Raw genomic sequence first — 17,302 nt, forward strand, 5'->3', positions numbered from 1 at the left:
CTTTGATAGTGTATAACTCTGGTTCTGGGTGCTCTAGCAGACTGCAGACAGTTCTGGTTGTTAGCAGCAGCAGACAGTAAACACCCAAAAAAAGAATGAACTCTTTAGCATGTCGCATTCAAAAGATATTCTCATTTTACTAAAGGGTGTGAAAATACATTTTTCATATAAATATTAATTTTTTGTTTTGCACATATAATAAATAGCAAGGGATTATATATGCACACAACCAAAGAAAATGCTGTGAATGGACTCATTGTTTAGAGTAGGACCTAAAATAAAAGATGGTGTATCATTTGTAGCTATCTGTGCTATCTGAGGCAGTCCACACTCAAGTTTCCCATATGTTTACAAAAGACCATTTTTTACCTTATTATTCATTCAGCGATTGTTGGATATGTGTTGATATTAGAACAAAAATAACGCTGTAGCCTTATTCCTGAGAGTGAGAGCTTTCATTTGATATAAGACTTGCCCATGTTTGTCATTTTTGAAAAATATGAAATATGTAAATATTAAATGATATAATAAAATATTGGGGGGGTGATAGTGTAAATTAAGTGTAAATAACTTTCTTACAGTAAAAGATGTGTCAAAGTGATGCATATCTGCAGAAAGTAGAGACTCTAAGCTTTCAAACAGTATCTCATATGTGTTACTGGGGTCCATGACGGAGCATCAAAGATTAAAAGAATATTTTATATTATGTCAAAATACGAAATTCTGGACCCGGGACAGGGTCCTCAGGGTTGAAGAGGTTAATACCAAGTGTAAACAGCCCCTTAAAACCAGGTGTAAATGTACTCATAGACAGAAAATGTCATATTTATAGAGCGTTTTTAAGATTTCCACTCTGAAGGGTGGTTTTACTTTTCTGCGTTTTATGCCCCAAAAACGTCGTCGGCGTGTAAACGAAATGCACATTTGATAAAATATTTTTACCCTCGAGCGTTCTCGTGTAAACAGGGCCTAAGTCCCAGACAAAACTAGTAACAGTATACGATCAACAGGAAATTATACAATTTGAAGATTTTGATTAACAGACATCACATCTGATCCAGACTTATGCCAGAGTAACCCAAATGCATCTAAACTAATGACCTAAATATCTAAAATGCTAGCATGTAGAAAACTGACAAGCAAACCAGTGCTTAAGTTTTCTACCAAACAACAGCATTTGTAATTCAGTAAGTTATCGTCCGTTTACAGTGTGTACCGGTCTGAAGGGTGAATCACACGCTGAGATGCTATTTAAAGCCATGAGGTCAGCAAACACACTTGTCATGTTTTGCAAGACTCTCTTGAAGCCTCACAGCCAGTGTCGAGAAAATGTCCACCTCACATTAGGTTACATTCATCGAGAGCAAGACAAATTTAATGTTAATAAATCAGAAAACATGTTTAAACACTTTCCAGCAAGCAATCTTGCGTTTAAAGTCATCTAATAGCCGTCCAAACAAAGCCCAGGCCTAAAACTTTGGGGTTTCCATATAAACGTGAAGCGAATCTTTTCAAAATACGAATTGACAAATATGAATTAGGTGCGTTTCCATAAAGTTGTTAGAGCGAATAACAAGTAAACAGAACAAGACAGGCTTAAAAAGTTGAGTGAAGACTGCATTTAGTTATGATTTGGTATGTTACAAATTTACTAGCAGTGCAGTTTATATGAATGCTGTGCAAAGAAAAAGGAACGCAACATTTTTAATCAGGCACTAGCAGCAAGAGCATTAAGAAGACGTTGAACCCCACAAATGGTAAAGACAACGTCAGCTGATACAGCTAGAAGATCAGTCACGTGAGTTTACGTTTTGTTCGCTACGCCAGAATTTATTCGGCACATTTCCATCTCCCGTTATTCGCAGTTACTCCCGCTTTTTTTGCGCAAGTCAAAAACCACCTCAAGCGGTCATAAAAACTTTTTTACGGAATTAAGGGATATTTATAAGAAATTTGGCATTTCCATCACTCATTTCTTATGCGATACTTGCGCATAAAATCAGAGTGATTAAAACCAAGCTAGTTAAAATTTAAAGATGTCTAACTATAAGCAAAAAATAAATGAAATAAAATAAAGAAATAAATGAAACCAAACAATTTGTAGTTACTGTTGACTTTGCTTACATGATGATCATACATCTCACAAATTATTTCAGCGAAAAGACACGTAACCAAATTCTAGTTTATTTTGGCTAGATATCTGGTCTATAGTTAACCTAGATGGTGAAATTATGACTTTTGCTTGCTGGTGTATGCATATCCAAAACATTTTTGATTTTGCACTGTTTAACTAAACATACAGGGATTATGACTTCACTGGGTTTAAGCTGACTTCTTATAGTCTTGTATGACTTCTTATAATCTAGTAGTGAATGTTAACCAAGCAGTAATACTTCAACAAGGAAACTTCTGGATTTTTTGGCATCACGCCTGTAGTATATAACATTTGTCGCAAGAAATTCTCATCTGATTGCTCACTGCAACCTTACACAGCCTGAAAAACCTGTCGAATCTCTGCACAGCGAAACTAAGGAGGCGTGCGGAACTGACACATGTGCTGAATGAACTGAGACGCAAGGGATCCTAAAAGACGTCAAATATTTCAGATGAATGAGATTATTACCCTCCCTTTAACAGTAAATGAACCATACTTAGAATTGGTATGCGCACCGCATTATACCTCAAGAAACAAAATTTAGCAGCATGGTTTTCATATCACATTAGAAAAGACTGGCAGGCTATATGAAATACACAAAGAGAATAAAAAGCATGTACAGTATATAAGACCTGTATGTATACAACATAAATACTATGTGTTGTATGCATTTAAAAATGAGCCCATACATACAACACAATTACTTACTAATTTACTATATACACAGAAAATTAAAAGCATAATAACATTTAAAAAGCTTAATAAACTTTGCCATAAACTTCAAGATGACTTATGACCCATGTGGGTGACACATTGTGGTTAGTGGTGTAGTCCAGGGCATTCAGAGTAGCTATACTCCTTTATTAGATGGCATGGGGTATACCCACTTCTTAATATTGATTAATAATATTAATTTCATAATGATCCTTATGCTGAGGAGTCAAGCAACAAGTGACAATACTAAACCTAATATGCAAGACTAGACTTACATGCCACTGTTTTAACACAAGACATTCAACGTTAGCTGGGCCACTTTAAAAAAAATGGGGGTATAAATGAAGAGTACCTACCTCTCCAGTCTCCAGGCACCACATACAACTGATTATGGTTAGTTTAGTTTCATAAGTTTAGTACACAAGCGTTAAATTCTTCACTAAAAGTCATAAAACCAAAATTGTCTTCTGTGAATAATTTTGCTCCACTTTATTAGTATTCAAACTTTTGTATATATGTATACTATACTATAAAACAATGACGCGTGTGCATTTGTATATCAGCAATGCATTAACATCTGTAAACCCACGTGTGTGAGTGTGTGTAATACAGTCATCACTCAGGCTGCTCCGAAAAAATGCCAAAAATGAGAATGATCTAAAAACTCCAGCGCGAGCGCGGTGACTGCGTGAAACAAAGGAGCGCAATAAGAGTTTGGCACTTACCTTAAAAGCAAACCTCTGCTCTGCTGTGTGTGCAACAACACGAGATTTAAGGGACTATCTCATGAGTCCATTTACAAATTCAAACAACGCCGATGTTTTTGACGAAATATTTCTCCAGATTTGACAGTAAAGTTGGAATGTGAAGTATGACTTCGGTATGAAACACGGAGAACTCGAGCGGAGCGCTCGAGGAGGAGTCATGAGGAGAAGGAGGTCAACTCTCCACCCCCACTCAAACTTTACGAGCAAATCTCAGGCGTGGGTATCAGATGAGATGCGCTCATTGGTTGCGATTGCGTGTCTCAAAACCCAGGGCATCATGTACAAGCAAAACAGACGTAAACAAGGAATAAATGTAAAAAAAATAACCGCGCGCTTTTTATTCAGGCAGTTTTCACACAGCCATTCTGTGAGGGGGATTTATGAAGTCATCAATAAACAAACTACTGTGTTTATTTTATAGCATTATGTTATTGATGTTAAACGTTAAACATTTTTTAAATATTTTCTTAAAAAATGTTTTAATTTTAATTTCCAGCCTGACCAGCTAAGTCCAGCTAGACCATCTTAAAAAGTGACCAGCTTGCTACACCAGCAAAACCACCAAGCTGGTAGACCAGCTAAAACCAGCTCACCAGCTAATGCTGGATTTTTCAGTAGGGTGTACATATCTACTTAAAGAGCACCTAGCTATCATCCAATTCATGATTTTACACTTTGGTGTGTAAGTGTGTATTAGCACATGTTAACAATATTCAAAAGGTACAAACCCCAACCCTGCTGAAAAAAACAGCATCAAACCAACATGGACCAACATGGGAATTATGCTGGTCTATGCTGGTTAAGCTGGTGGTCACCAGCATACCAGCACCAAAACACAACTTATGCTAGCATGACCAGCATGGTATGCTGGTGCTAATGCTGGTTTGATGCTGGTTAAGCTGGTGCTAATGCTGGTGCTCATGCTGGTTTGATGCTGGTTTAGCTGGTGTTCACTAGCAAACCAGCACCAAAACACAACATATGCTGGTCTTGCTGTTTTTTTCAGCAGGGAAAGTAAACAATGCACGAGTTATCGTCTCCAACGTAAATCTCTTTTCTTGGACAACAACAAACACACGGATTGTAGGCAACAGTTTACTTCCTGGGATTGGTGAACATCAAGTAGACAAGACCGACATTATCATAATTCATCCCGCTTCGGACTCACAGCCTGTAAGTTAAAGCAACACTATGAAGTTTTTTTACCTTTAAATAATGTCTCTAAAATTATTTCAGTGATAGAACAACTTTTAACTGGACTAATTGTACTGTTGCTTCAACCTGAGCAGCCTCCTAGCTGCTACAAGCACACTCTGAAAGTGGTGGTGGAGGGTAGAGCACACAGCCCCGCTCCTCCCCCTGCCTGCAGAAGAGTGTCTGATACCAGGCACTGTTGCGCTTTTCAACCACATGGGGGAGCTGTAAGTCATTTTTACATGGAAACGTCTCGGTTACGGATGTAACCCTCGTTCCCTGAAGGAGGGAACGGAGACGTCACGTCGTGACCGACGAATTGGGAACTCGCTTAGAGAGACCAATCTGCTTCGAATACTACTAAAACGCCAATGAACTTGGCATTGAGATATTTGCATAATGCTGGCGCCGCCCCGCCAGGTGCGTATATAAGCAGCAGGTGCAAATGAGGAAATTAGCTTCTTTTTCGCTGAGAAAGCCGGAAAGTGTGACCGGCCGTAACAGCAGGTGGCAGCACCTGTGGCGACGGGACGTGACGTCTCCGTTCCCTCCTTCAGGGAACGAGGGTTACATCCGTAACCGAGACGTTCCCTTTCAGTCGGTCACTACGACGTCACGTCGTGACCGACGAATTGGGAATCCCTATCAAAACGCCACTAGGGGCTGACCTCTTCCAGTGTCTGCGTAAAGCCCTCCGGTTCCACTTAAGGATAAGGAGAATTAGGTTTTAAGGCAGAAGGCCGGGCACTAGATGTTCCTTTAACCCCACAGAAGTGCCAGCGACTGGGAAGCGCCCTACCTGAGCGGGATAGGAACGCTGCGGAAGCCACCACCCGTCTTAAGGGTTAATGGTGGGCGAAAGTCAACCGTAGTTGAGGTAAAAATGACAGCCGTGGCTGTGTAAGCAAAGCAGTGCTCTGCTAAGGGAAACGTGGGCTAGTAGGATTAACCCCACGGAAAATACTCACAAAGGAACCCGGTGGGACACAATGTGGAGCCCGAGCCAACACGTAGGTTCGCGAGGATGCAGCTAGTGAAGGCTGACAGCCAATGCTCCGCAACAAAGGCTGCCAAGGCAGCGGAGGAAGAACAATTCAAACCATTACGCATTTTTGTTCTGAAGGCCTTCCATACTGATACAGTTATGAAGCATCAGATGGAGGCTGCAAGCCGACCTGTGAGACTGTTCTCCGTGCTCCCCCTGGTGAGGAAAGAACACGAGAGGATACAGGCTCAATACGAACACTGTAAAATCTAATGAACGTATTAGGTGTCGCCCAACCAGCAGCTCTACAGATGTCTGTTAGCGAGGAACCACGAGCTAGAGCCCAAGATGAGGCAACGCTCCGTGTGGAGTGCGCTCTCAAATTAAAGGGGCAAGGAATACCCTGAAGATTATAAGCCAGGGCGATAGTATCAACTATCCAATGAGACATCCTCTGCTTAGTGACAGCTTTCCCTTTCTGCTGGCCACCATAACAAACAAAGAGCTGGTCTGAGGTCCTGAGGCTTTGCGTGCGATCCACGTAGAGTCGCAGTGCGCGTACGGGGCACAACAAAGCCATGGTTGGGTCTGCGTCCTCCGGAGGCAGCGCTTGCAAGCTCACCACTTGATCTCTGAAAGGAGTAGTGGGAACTTTGGGCACGTAACCTGGTCTGGGCCTCAATGTTACACTTGAGGCAGCAGGACCAAACTGAAGGCACGAGTCGTCAACAGAGAATGCATGTAAATCCCCTACTCTCTTCACTGAGGCCAATGCTAGCAGGGTCAGAGCTTTCATTGATAAAAGCTTCAGACTCACAGACTGCAAAGGCTCGAACGGGGGGGCCTGCAGGGCTTTCAGCACCATGGACAGGTCCCAGGGAGGAATAGAAGGAGGGCGCGAGGGGTTTAGCCTACGAGCGCCTCTTAGAAATCTAACAACCAAATCATGCTGGCCAACTGTTCTGCCGTTAATAAGTGAGTGATGAGCAGAAATAGCAGCGAAATCAACTTTAATGGTGGAGGGTGACAGCCTACCGTCTAACCTATGTTGAAGATATAAAAGCACGGTGTTAATAGGGCATTCTCTGGGGTCCTCGCGTTGCGAAGAGCACCAGGTGACGAAAAGGTTCCATTTAAACGCGTAAGCCCGTCTCGTAGACGGAGCTCGTGCCGCGTTGATTGTGTTAGATACCGCTTGCGGTAAATCACTTAAACCTTGCGCGCGCTCAACGACCACACATGGAGATCCCACAGGTCGGGGCGCGGGTGCCATAATGTGCCCCCTCCTTGAGAAAGAAGGTCCTTCCTCAGGGGAATCCGCCAGGGAGGGGCTGTCGCGAGGAGCATTAACTCTGGAAACCAATTCTTGCTCGTCCAATATGGGGCGATCAGTAAAAGGTTCTCCTCGTCCTGCCTGACCTTGCACAGTGTCTGTGCCATTAAGCTCACTGGGGGGAATGCGTATTTGCGCATCCCCCGAGGCCAGCTGTGTGCCAATGCGTCCACGCCGAGGCTGCCCTCGGTTAGTGAATAAAATAGGCGACAGTGGGTATCGTCCGGCGACGCAAACAGATCTATCTGCGCACGACCGAACTTCTTCCAAATTAGCTGGACCGTCTGGGGGTGGAGTCGCCATTCGCCGGGGCGCGCCGCTCGAGAAAGCGCGTCCGCTGCTGTATTGAGCGAGCCCGGAATGTGAATGGCACGAAGGGACCTCAGATGCTTCTGACTCCAAAGGAGGAGATGACGAGCGAGATGCGACAGGTGACGGGAGCGCAAACCGCCTTGACGGTTGATATACGCAACGGTCGCAGTGTTGTCGGTGCGTACTAGTACATCCTTCCCTCGCAGCTCCGTAGCGAAGCGTACGAGTCCCAGATATACTGCCCACAACTCTCGGCAATTGATATGCCAGTGCAACTGGGGTGCTGTCCACACCCCTGAAGCTGTAAGCTCGTCGTACGTGGCACCCCAGCCCGTGTCGGACGCATCTGTGTGTACAACAGCATGCTGAGCGATCTGTCTCATGGACACACCGGACCTGAGAAACGCGGGGTCCGACCACGGGGGGAATGTTAGGCGACACGCAGGTGTAATGGTTACACGATGGATGCCGGCGCGCCACGCTCTCCTCGGGACTCGATCGTGAAGCCAACGCTGAAGCGGTCTCATATGGAGCAGTCCGAGCGGTGTCACGGCCGCTGCTGCAGCCATATGCCCCAGGAGCTTCTGAAATTGTTTCAGCGGGACCGCATTCTTCCCTCGGAATGAACCGAGGCAAGTCAGAATTGACTGGACGCGCTCTTCTGTCAAACGCGCCGATAAATCGATCGAGTCCAGTTCCATCCCGAGAAAAGAGATCCTCTGCGTGGGGCAGAGTTTGCTCTTTTCCCAGTTGACCCGAAGACCCAAACGGGCGAGATGCCGAAGCGTTAAATCTCTGTGCTCGCACAGCGTCCGTCGAGAATGCGCTATTATAAGCCAATCGTCGAGGTAAGCCAATATGCAAACGCCGCTCTCTCTGAGGGGTTTTAACGCCGCCTCCACTACTTTCGTGAACACACGGGGAGAGAGGGATAGCCCGAACGGTAAAACTTTGTACTGGTATGCCCGTCCCTCGAACGCAAACCGGAGAAACGGTCTGTGACGAGGGATTATGGACACATGAAAGTACGCGTCTTTCAGGTCTATTGCCGCAAACCAATCTTGGGGGCGAATTGAATTGAATATTTGCTTCGGTGTTATCATCCTGAAGGACCTCTTCTGCAGAGATTTGTTCAGAACGCGCAAATCCAAGATCGGTCGCAACCCACCGCCTTTTTTGGGTACTATAAAATATGGGCTGTAGAAGCCCGATCTCATCTCGGTTGGAGGGACCGGCTCGATCGCGTCCTTCGCCAACAGGACTTCGACCTCTGCACGCAGTACGTGTGCATCGGACGCTTTCACCGTGGTGAAACGAATGCCCGAGAATTTGGGTGTGTGCCGGATGAATTGAATTTCGTAACCGAGGCGAACAGTGCGTAAAACCCAACGAGACGGGCTGGGAAGCTGAAGCCACGCCCCCAGGGACCGTACGAGGGGAATTAACGGCACTGTCGGGGTACCCGCGGTGGGGCGGCTGAGCGGGACAGGTGGTACTGCCGGTACGTCTGCTGAGACAGCATAAGTATCTACAGTATGTGTGTGTGTGACACTGACCTGAGCCCACTGAGGGTGACGGTCGTCTGGTCTCCTCAGCGGAGAGCACAGACTCCGAGGAGGGTGCTGGTGGTCCCGTCTCCTCAGCGGAGAGCTGGAACTCCTCAGAACACCCGCTGGCGATAGAGGAGAGGGAGGAAGAGCATGTGAATGCCCGCTCACATCTCTCTCGATCCTCTGAAGACCTGGAGAAGGAATAGGAATGCACTCTTTTTGTGGTTTTGTGGGTGCCGGCTGAAAAGCCGGCGGAACAGAAACAAAAGGAAACCAAAGATTCTCCACCCGGCCCTCTACCGGTGGAGGGAGCGATGCCATCACCGTCTCCCGTAGAGTGATCCCATCCCAATCCAGGTCGCCCGTCTCAGGGCCGCTTCGTCTTCCGTTTACCACGGGAAGCGGGTGGGGCGGGCGGGGCGGGCTGTCGACGGCTGTTCCCCCTCCGTGGCCTGGAAGATGTTCTAGTGGGGGGGGCGGAGGCAGCCGCCGCAGGGCGCCCTCGGCGAGGAGCAGACGGGCCCGCCGGCGCTGGGGGGGAGATGCAGGTCGCTTGCGCCGGGGCATGATCTGTGCGATCGCCTCTGTCTGCTTCTGGGCGGCGGAGAACTGCTGGGCAAAAGACTCCACCGACTCACCGAAGAGGCCAGCCTGTGACACTGGAGCGTCCAAGAACTTGTTCTTGTCCGCTTCCGACATGTCAGCCAGACATAGCCATAAGTGGCGTTCCTGGACCACCATCGTGGACATGGCACGACCAATCGCCTGCGCTGTCACCTTCGTAGCGCGAAGAGCCAGGTCAGTGGCAGCCCGGAGCTCCGAAAGGACAGGCGAGTCGTGTCCTCCCTCGTGCAGATCCCTCAAGGCTTTGGCTTGGTGAACCTGCAGCAACGCCATTGCGTGCAGGGCTGAGGCCGCCTCTCCACATGCCTGGTGGGCAGCGCCCGTTAAACCGGAGGACTGTCTGCAGGCACGAGAGGGGAGGGTTGGGCGGTCCTTCCAAGAGGGAGCGTGTGCCGGACACAGCTGCATCGCGACAGCACGCTCCACGGGAGGGATCCCCGTATAACCCTTAGCGGCTCCGCTGGTGAGGGAGGTGAGGGGGGAGGGCTGAAACGGCCGTAATCTCGTGGAAAACGGCGACTTCCAGGTTCTAGTCAGCTCCTCGTGCACCTCGGGGAAGAAAGGCACCGGTGGAGAGGGTTGTGAAACCCGGGCAGCTCCAAAGAACCAATCATCCAGGCGGGACGGCTCGGGCTGAGGGGGGGGAACCCACTCTAACCCTACGGTCTCCGCCGCTCGAGCGAGCACGGCCACCATCTCTGGATCGAACTCCGGCGTCCCAACCCGACCAGAGGGAGGAAGGGCGTCGGGGTCCACGTCAGGGGGAGGAGGCCCACCCTCGGATGCTGCGGCGTCGGTGGACCCGGAGGGCGGCACGATGGATTCTAGAGACATCGTAGAACACGACGCTGAAGTCTCCATCGGCACATCAACCGGCTGTGGATGAGGAGGCTGAGAGCCTGAGGACGAATCCCCCGCTCGGCTCAGCACAGTGATGCGCAGGTCGTCTTTTGAGAGCTTCACAGCCGCACCGTGGCGGCGTTCAGCACTCGCATGACGAGGGTTGCGTTTTTCCCGGAGGAAAGACAACCGTCTGCGCAAATCCACAAGGGACATGTTCTCGCAGTGAGAACACTTACCCCCAGCGAACGCTGCCTCTGCGTGCTCGATGCCCAAACACGAAAGACAACGCTCGTGACCGTCCTTCGGACCCATGTATTTGCCGCACCCAAGATCGCACGGACGAAAAGCCATCCTGAAAAGGACGCTGATGTCCGGATATACGAGAGAGTGGCTGCCTTTAACAAGGCACAAAGCTCTCTCGTATCACTCTTTTAGGGAAATTCACTCAGATGCTTAGTTGATGAGCGCACAGGAAGGCAACGCACACACTAAACTCAAAACAAAATAAAGATGTAGAGTCGTGGAATTAAGCGAAGCGTCCGCTGTGGTACTGCTAGTCCAACCAACTTCAGCAATCGAATCCCACCAGAGTAGAGTAGCTTCTCAGTAGCAGATACTGCCGGCTTTCGAAGCGATAAAAAGCTAATTTCCTCATTTGCACCTGCTGCTTATATACGCACCTGGCGGGGCGGCGCCAGCATTATGCAAATATCTCAATGCCAAGTTCATTGGCGTTTTAGTAGTATTCGAAGCAGATTGGTCTCTCTAAGCGAGTTCCCAATTCGTCGGTCACGACGTGACGTCGTAGTGACCGACTGAAAGGGAACTACATAGTGTTGCTTTAACTCTTGTCAGCATTGCGACTGAATCTTTTAAACATGGTAAGGAGCGCCACATTTTCGGCTGATGTCAAATATTCAGGCCAATCACAATGTACAGATTAGTTGGCCAATCATGGACACAGCGCTTTTTAGATCGATGAGCTTTGTACAGAATTAGTGCGTTTCAGGAAGACAGTATATCTGAAGCTACACAAATGTACGGTATGTGGACAATAATGTGTTTTTTAACCATAAACCACGCGAACACATTGTATTATACCAAATACACAAAATAACAGTTTTTAGAAATGAAATAGGTGCACTTTAAAATAACATTTAGTTAAAACAAAAAAAATCTACATTAACGGTACCAAATTTAATGAAAATTTTTGCACAAGAGGAATTTGAAGAGTTTATTTACAGTTTGAGAAGTTTTAACAAACATTTTCCTTCATTTATTTTCATTTCATTTATTACATCAGAAGTTTTTTACACTTAACGTTATGGATTTTGGTGAATCAGATCACAAGTGGAAGGCACTAAATACACGTAAACGGGGTGTAAAAAGTTTTGAGCTCATCCACTTTTGACCAGAGAGGTAGTCGTAAAAGCTTTCGACTGGATTACTTTGTGGTGTAGATGCTCATGCCGTCGAATGTGTTCGACTATGATATAATAGTAGTACGCAGTGGCGTAGCGTCTGGGCATTGAGGGTATGCACGTGCAAATGGGCCCAGGCCAATAGGGGGCCAGGCCCTGGGTCCGTCCCAGCTTTTAATACAATTTTTTTTTTATTTGTGGCCGCAATAAATATATTTTTGTATGCACATCATGTGTAGTAATTTCTTATTTCTCCGTAATGTCTAATATCTCCGTCATTTCTTGTTTGCGTTTATTTAATTTTTTTGCACGCCATGGCTGCTGTAGACTACTACGCCATAATTTTGTACATGACCCATCGCCGCGCCAAAAAAAAAAAGAAAACAAAGTGTGAGAGGTTACTATAGCGGCTATCTACATGAACATTAAGGATGGACAAATATAAACCTAAAAGTGGGGCCTTAAAGAGAAAAGAGAAGGCGGAGAAGTTTTTCTTTATTTAATTCTACCCTTTAAAGTAAAAAAGTAAAGTAAAAATATTTGACTACCTTATAAAAAGTATATGTTGTTAACAGACATGCGCGCCACAGTCAACAGTGCCAACGGGCAAGGTTGGGGGGGGGCTTTGGCTTAAAGGGGCCCATACATTTTTTTTGCATATGGGCCCGGGACTGACTTGCTACGCCACTGGTAGTACGCATCAACTTAATCCCTTAATTTCTCCCGCTCGTGTTTTAACGACTCGTCCATATACCAAGCAGTGGTCTCCAACATGGTGCCCGTGGGTCTGTGAGTTGCCTGCCAAAGCACATTCTATTAATAACCTTAAATTTCATATTTATTACATATTTTTAATATGAGCTTGGATTCTTTATTGTTTGTTTATACTTTAAACAATGATAAACAAATAAAATAAAATATCTGCTAGCCCTTGCTCACATAAATGTTGGAGACGCCTGCGTTAAAGTAATCAGGACAGAATCAGTCAAAAGTGGGCAAAAGTGACGAATTAAAACACCAGGTATGAACAAACCACTCTTGTCCACTTGTGTGATCCAAACAACCAAAACACATCTTAATACCAGGGTCTGGGGTAAATTAACTGTTTACACTCTTCCAAAAATAAACCATGGTTTTACAGTTAACCCCCCCCCCAAAAAAAAACATGGTTACTGTAGTAAAACCATTGTTTTGCTAATAGTAATTGATACATCAAAAAACATAGTTACTACACAACAAAAAAAAAAAACAATGGTACAGTAAGGCAGTGACGCAAAGAATTGTGGGTCATGTATTCCAATAAAGAATTGATGTGTCTTCCACATACCAGTAAAAGGTTACAATCTAAGGGTGTACTAGTGATCTACTTTTATTTTTAAATGAGACCAAATATATGGCCTACAACTGTATGGCTTCAGGAGCATGCAACCTGTTACTAGCTATGCAACACAGTCGCTGAACATCATCATCACCACCAAACTTTGGAGATCTCTTTCAATCTTTATAAAGTGCCACACGGATGATGTATTTTTGTAGGCCAACTCAGAGGTTACCAGGACAGGCAGCTCTCTATTTCCCATGTTTCAGGCACCGGACCCATGAAAATGTTGTCTACACACACTTTATATATATTATTATATATTCAGTGTTTTATTCTTTTTCTATATTTAAATATTATAAAATATTTATTGAATAAACATAATGAACGATTGTTAACAAATAAACGTGACAAATGAACATTCAGATAATGGACTTTATCGTTTTACTATACAGCATAATGCATAAAGCCACACAAATATTATTTTATCTCACTGATGTTAATAAGGTTAATGTTTGTCTGCAATATTTGCCGCATCATGGTATTTACATCACTGCTTGATTGCATGGACTCATGTCATATGCTATACAGGGAATGTGCGAATGAGTAAACAATTTCAGACACAGCAACTGTCTCCAAACAAGTTTCCCAATGCCCCCCACTCCCACCTCATCCAACACTGGTCAAACATTGGTTGTGTCCGAAATTGCTCCTTATATCTCATATCGCATATATAATGCTGTGGTTCTCAAACTTTTTTGGCATGCAGCCCCTTTTGTGTGTGGTGCATCGCTCTGTTGCCCCCCTAAGACAATTTTTGACATAAAACTTGACATTTGAATGTAACAAAACATTTTAAATTGTACAACATATTGCTGTTGGTTAGTAGCCTTATTTTTCTGAGGTTTAATTACTGTACACAGAAATGATGAAAAATTTATTTTATAAAATATAAAACTGGGGCCCCCCTGGCATCATCTTGCAGGCCCCAGTTTGAGAACCACTGCTATAATGTACCGCAGTAAGGGTTGCCAAATTCTTTGATCATGATGTTTGTCAGGCAATCATGCAGTTTTTTTAGGTGAATATGGAGATAACCCCACGGTAATCAAAACTAGAACTACACTAATAGTTATACAATGATTAATAAAAGAGAGAAAGTCTTTAAAGCTCTGTTGAAACAGCGCCACCCTAAGGACAGTTTTGGCTTATGCAGTATTCGATTTAGGTGTTGTTTCTGGTTATCATTCATTGCATGTGTTTTTAAGCTCATAATATGATATTAAAGACATTAAAGAATATTAAAGTTATTTAATTTGAAAGGTCAATGAGGCTAACAGCTAAACCTGTAACATTAAATTTTTTAAGGGTGTCTGGTCATCTTTTAACCTAATTAATATGCATTCTTATAAACAAAATAAAGACATCAACATTTGATTTTCTGATGTCTGGTACATAAAAGTATCAATGAACAAATCACTTAAGATTATACCCTGATAGACTGGCCCTCTATCCAGGGTGTACTCTGCCTGTGTCTGAGATGCTCGGACAGGCTTCAGGCCCCTGCAGAGGACCGGCAGGTTTGGAGAATGGATAGAAATCACTTAAAAACATGGCAAGCACAGAAATATATATATATATATATATATATATATATATATATATATATATATATATATATAAAACAATGAAAATGCCCAAACATCTGAGCTATTATCTAATATTTGCATAAAACTAGCCTATTTGCATGTTACATGTTTAAAAAAATGCTATAAAAACTTTAAATTTATCATTTTTTAATTAATCCTGAATAAAAACATCACATGAAATGCACAAACTTCTGTATCAACTTCATTGGAGTCCCAGTCTCATTCAGGCACACTGAAAGTCATGAAAATGTCCCAATGTCTGCAAATAATGGTGGTGGCTTTTCATCATCTTGTATCCCAATGATGAGGTTATTGTGCATTGATAGGACTTTGTGCTTTGTTTTCATTCGCACGCCAGTTTGCTATCAAAGCTGGAGAGGGCGATAGCAAAGGCCTGTACCGCACACATGGGGTACTTATAGTCCAGAGTAAAAACATCATCAGCTAGTCTTCCAAACTGCATCACAATGTAACTATCTGCAAATCAGAATATTTTACTTTATAATCATAAAGAAACTTAGGAAGACTATAGGAAAAACTTCATTTATTGTCAACATTTTGTAAAAATACAATGGCTGAGAAGTGCAAAAAATAAAATCTAAAAATAAAATCTAAAATCAAAACAATAAATTAAAAACACAAAGGCAAATCTAAAAACAAAATGGCCAGTCAAAAAAACCATAACAAATCAAGTGGCAAAATAACAAATCAGAAAACACAATGACAAACCGGAAAAGAATGCAAAGGTTACTGCTGACTGGACAACACCTCTGTCAATCAAGATACACCGAAAGTACAGCTGGTAGCACAGTGTGTAAATATGTGTAAATACATGTATTGCCCTTACTGTGGGTTCAAATTTAGCCATTATTCTACAGTTCATATTTGGGATTGGGACATTCAAATTCCCACACACACCCACGCATAGAATTGTGGGACAAGATGATGAAGATATCTCAGGAGTCAGGAAATAAACCAAACATTGGATTCGAAGGTGCCTTGATGCCTTCCAGCATTTTTGAGCTTCCGGACGCACCCAAAGTCTAACCCAACCTCTGGTTGCAGGTATTATTATAGGCTAGCTAGCGATAGTTTAGCTATGTACTGTATTTTTTAATTACAAAAAATAGAATAAGTAAAGCTTTAGTGAAGCAAGTAGTGTGTGAGATTTTCAGCATCTAGTTGTCCAATCACCAGTAACAATTCCATTAACACATTTTTTTAGGGATTGATTTTGGATTTATTGTTTTGTTTTGCACTTATCGGCCACGGTATAAAAATGAGCAGGATATTTATGAAATACCATTTTATTTTATTAAAATGCTGTAACCTTTATTACAAGTAAAACTGACCGCATTGTCAATATAACCTGTATGACTTACTGTCTTTGGTGTGGACGATCTGAAAGTTTTTGACAGAGGCCTGCGTGACCCGACCAGAGAAGTTGAGCACATATGAGGCGGTGTCATCATTCCAAACAGGAGTTTTGTTGTGAAGTTCAATCAGGTTGTCCATCTGTCTATTGTGGTAGCATGCAAGCAGATTGTCATTTTCCTAAAAGTAAAATAATAGTGCATGGATGAGTTTTAATTAGGGCTGGGCATAGATTAATCTAGATTAATCTCATACAATATACATAATATGTAAATATGGGTTGTTTTAACCCATTGTTGGGTCAAATATAAACACTTTCTGGGTTAATTTAGCCAAAAAAAATTTTGACCCAAACCTTGGTTAAAAAACCCCAGCATTTTTGTGTATAGTAAGTGTATAGTAAAATCGCTGGATTACATTTATTTGCTACATGTAATGCATTTGTAATTTAAAGCGTAACTAAACTCCTGGTCAGAGCGTGACTCCACCCACTGGCAATATTTGAAAAATGCAAGAAAAGTGGGCAGATCCCAACGGTGATATAGGGGACGAACTAAGTGTGTGGTGAGATCGTAACAAAGGGCGTGGTGAGCTTGAACCTGCTTACGTCACGAGGCATTTTTTGGACCCAACATCCAATAGGAAAATTCAACTGCAGTAACCACCTTCCAACCTGAAGAGGGCAGCACTCAGACGTTTTTACACCAGTATTGAAACACTTTATATCCAAATGTCAAAAAACTTCCTACATTCAATGAACAGCACTAATAAAACCCCATTCTTACAGATCATTAACTAAAAAAAGTTGGTTTAGGGTTCAGTTACGCTTTAAGCATGCAACAGCTCACCATATCGTTACTTGTTCCTAAAAGAAGGTAGAAGTTTTGTCATAAGAGGATCTTTAACTGTTTCAGTATAATGTTGACCTGTTTTATTGAAGTGTTTGATAAATCTGAAATTTCCATTAAGCACAACTTTTACTCCTTGTTAATTTACAATGATGGTGTCTCTGTGGAGATATTTTTTTTTTTCAAATAATGTCTTTCATGGATAAGTCAATCAC

The 17,302-nt window shown here is 43.6% G+C and overlaps 2 protein-coding genes across 5 annotated transcripts in view; both read right to left on the reverse strand.

The window, feature by feature from the left end:
• tead3a (TEA domain family member 3 a) overlaps positions 1-3,814 on the reverse strand; it is a 48,834-nt gene extending 45,020 nt beyond the window's left edge. For all 3 annotated transcript variants that reach the window (XM_065286390.2, XM_065286391.2, XM_073812984.1), the window contains exon 1: positions 3,595-3,814. The gene's annotated coding sequence lies outside the window, so the exon portion shown is untranslated. The remainder of the gene's footprint in view (positions 1-3,594) is intronic.
• An 11,073-nt stretch (positions 3,815-14,887) lies between these two features.
• tulp1a (TUB like protein 1a) overlaps positions 14,888-17,302 on the reverse strand; it is a 45,465-nt gene continuing 43,050 nt past the window's right edge. For both annotated transcript variants that reach the window (XM_065286393.2, XM_065286396.2), the window contains 2 exons: positions 16,248-16,419; positions 14,888-15,342 (listed from right to left, as the gene is read on the reverse strand). In XM_065286393.2, the coding sequence (XP_065142465.1) occupies positions 15,209-15,342; positions 16,248-16,419 (306 nt within the window). In that variant the 3' untranslated portion in view covers positions 14,888-15,208. The remainder of the gene's footprint in view (positions 15,343-16,247; positions 16,420-17,302) is intronic.

Source organism: Paramisgurnus dabryanus, chromosome 21 (assembly GCF_030506205.2).
Source record: "Paramisgurnus dabryanus chromosome 21, PD_genome_1.1, whole genome shotgun sequence".
Lineage (NCBI taxonomy): Eukaryota > Metazoa > Chordata > Actinopteri > Cypriniformes > Cobitidae > Paramisgurnus > Paramisgurnus dabryanus.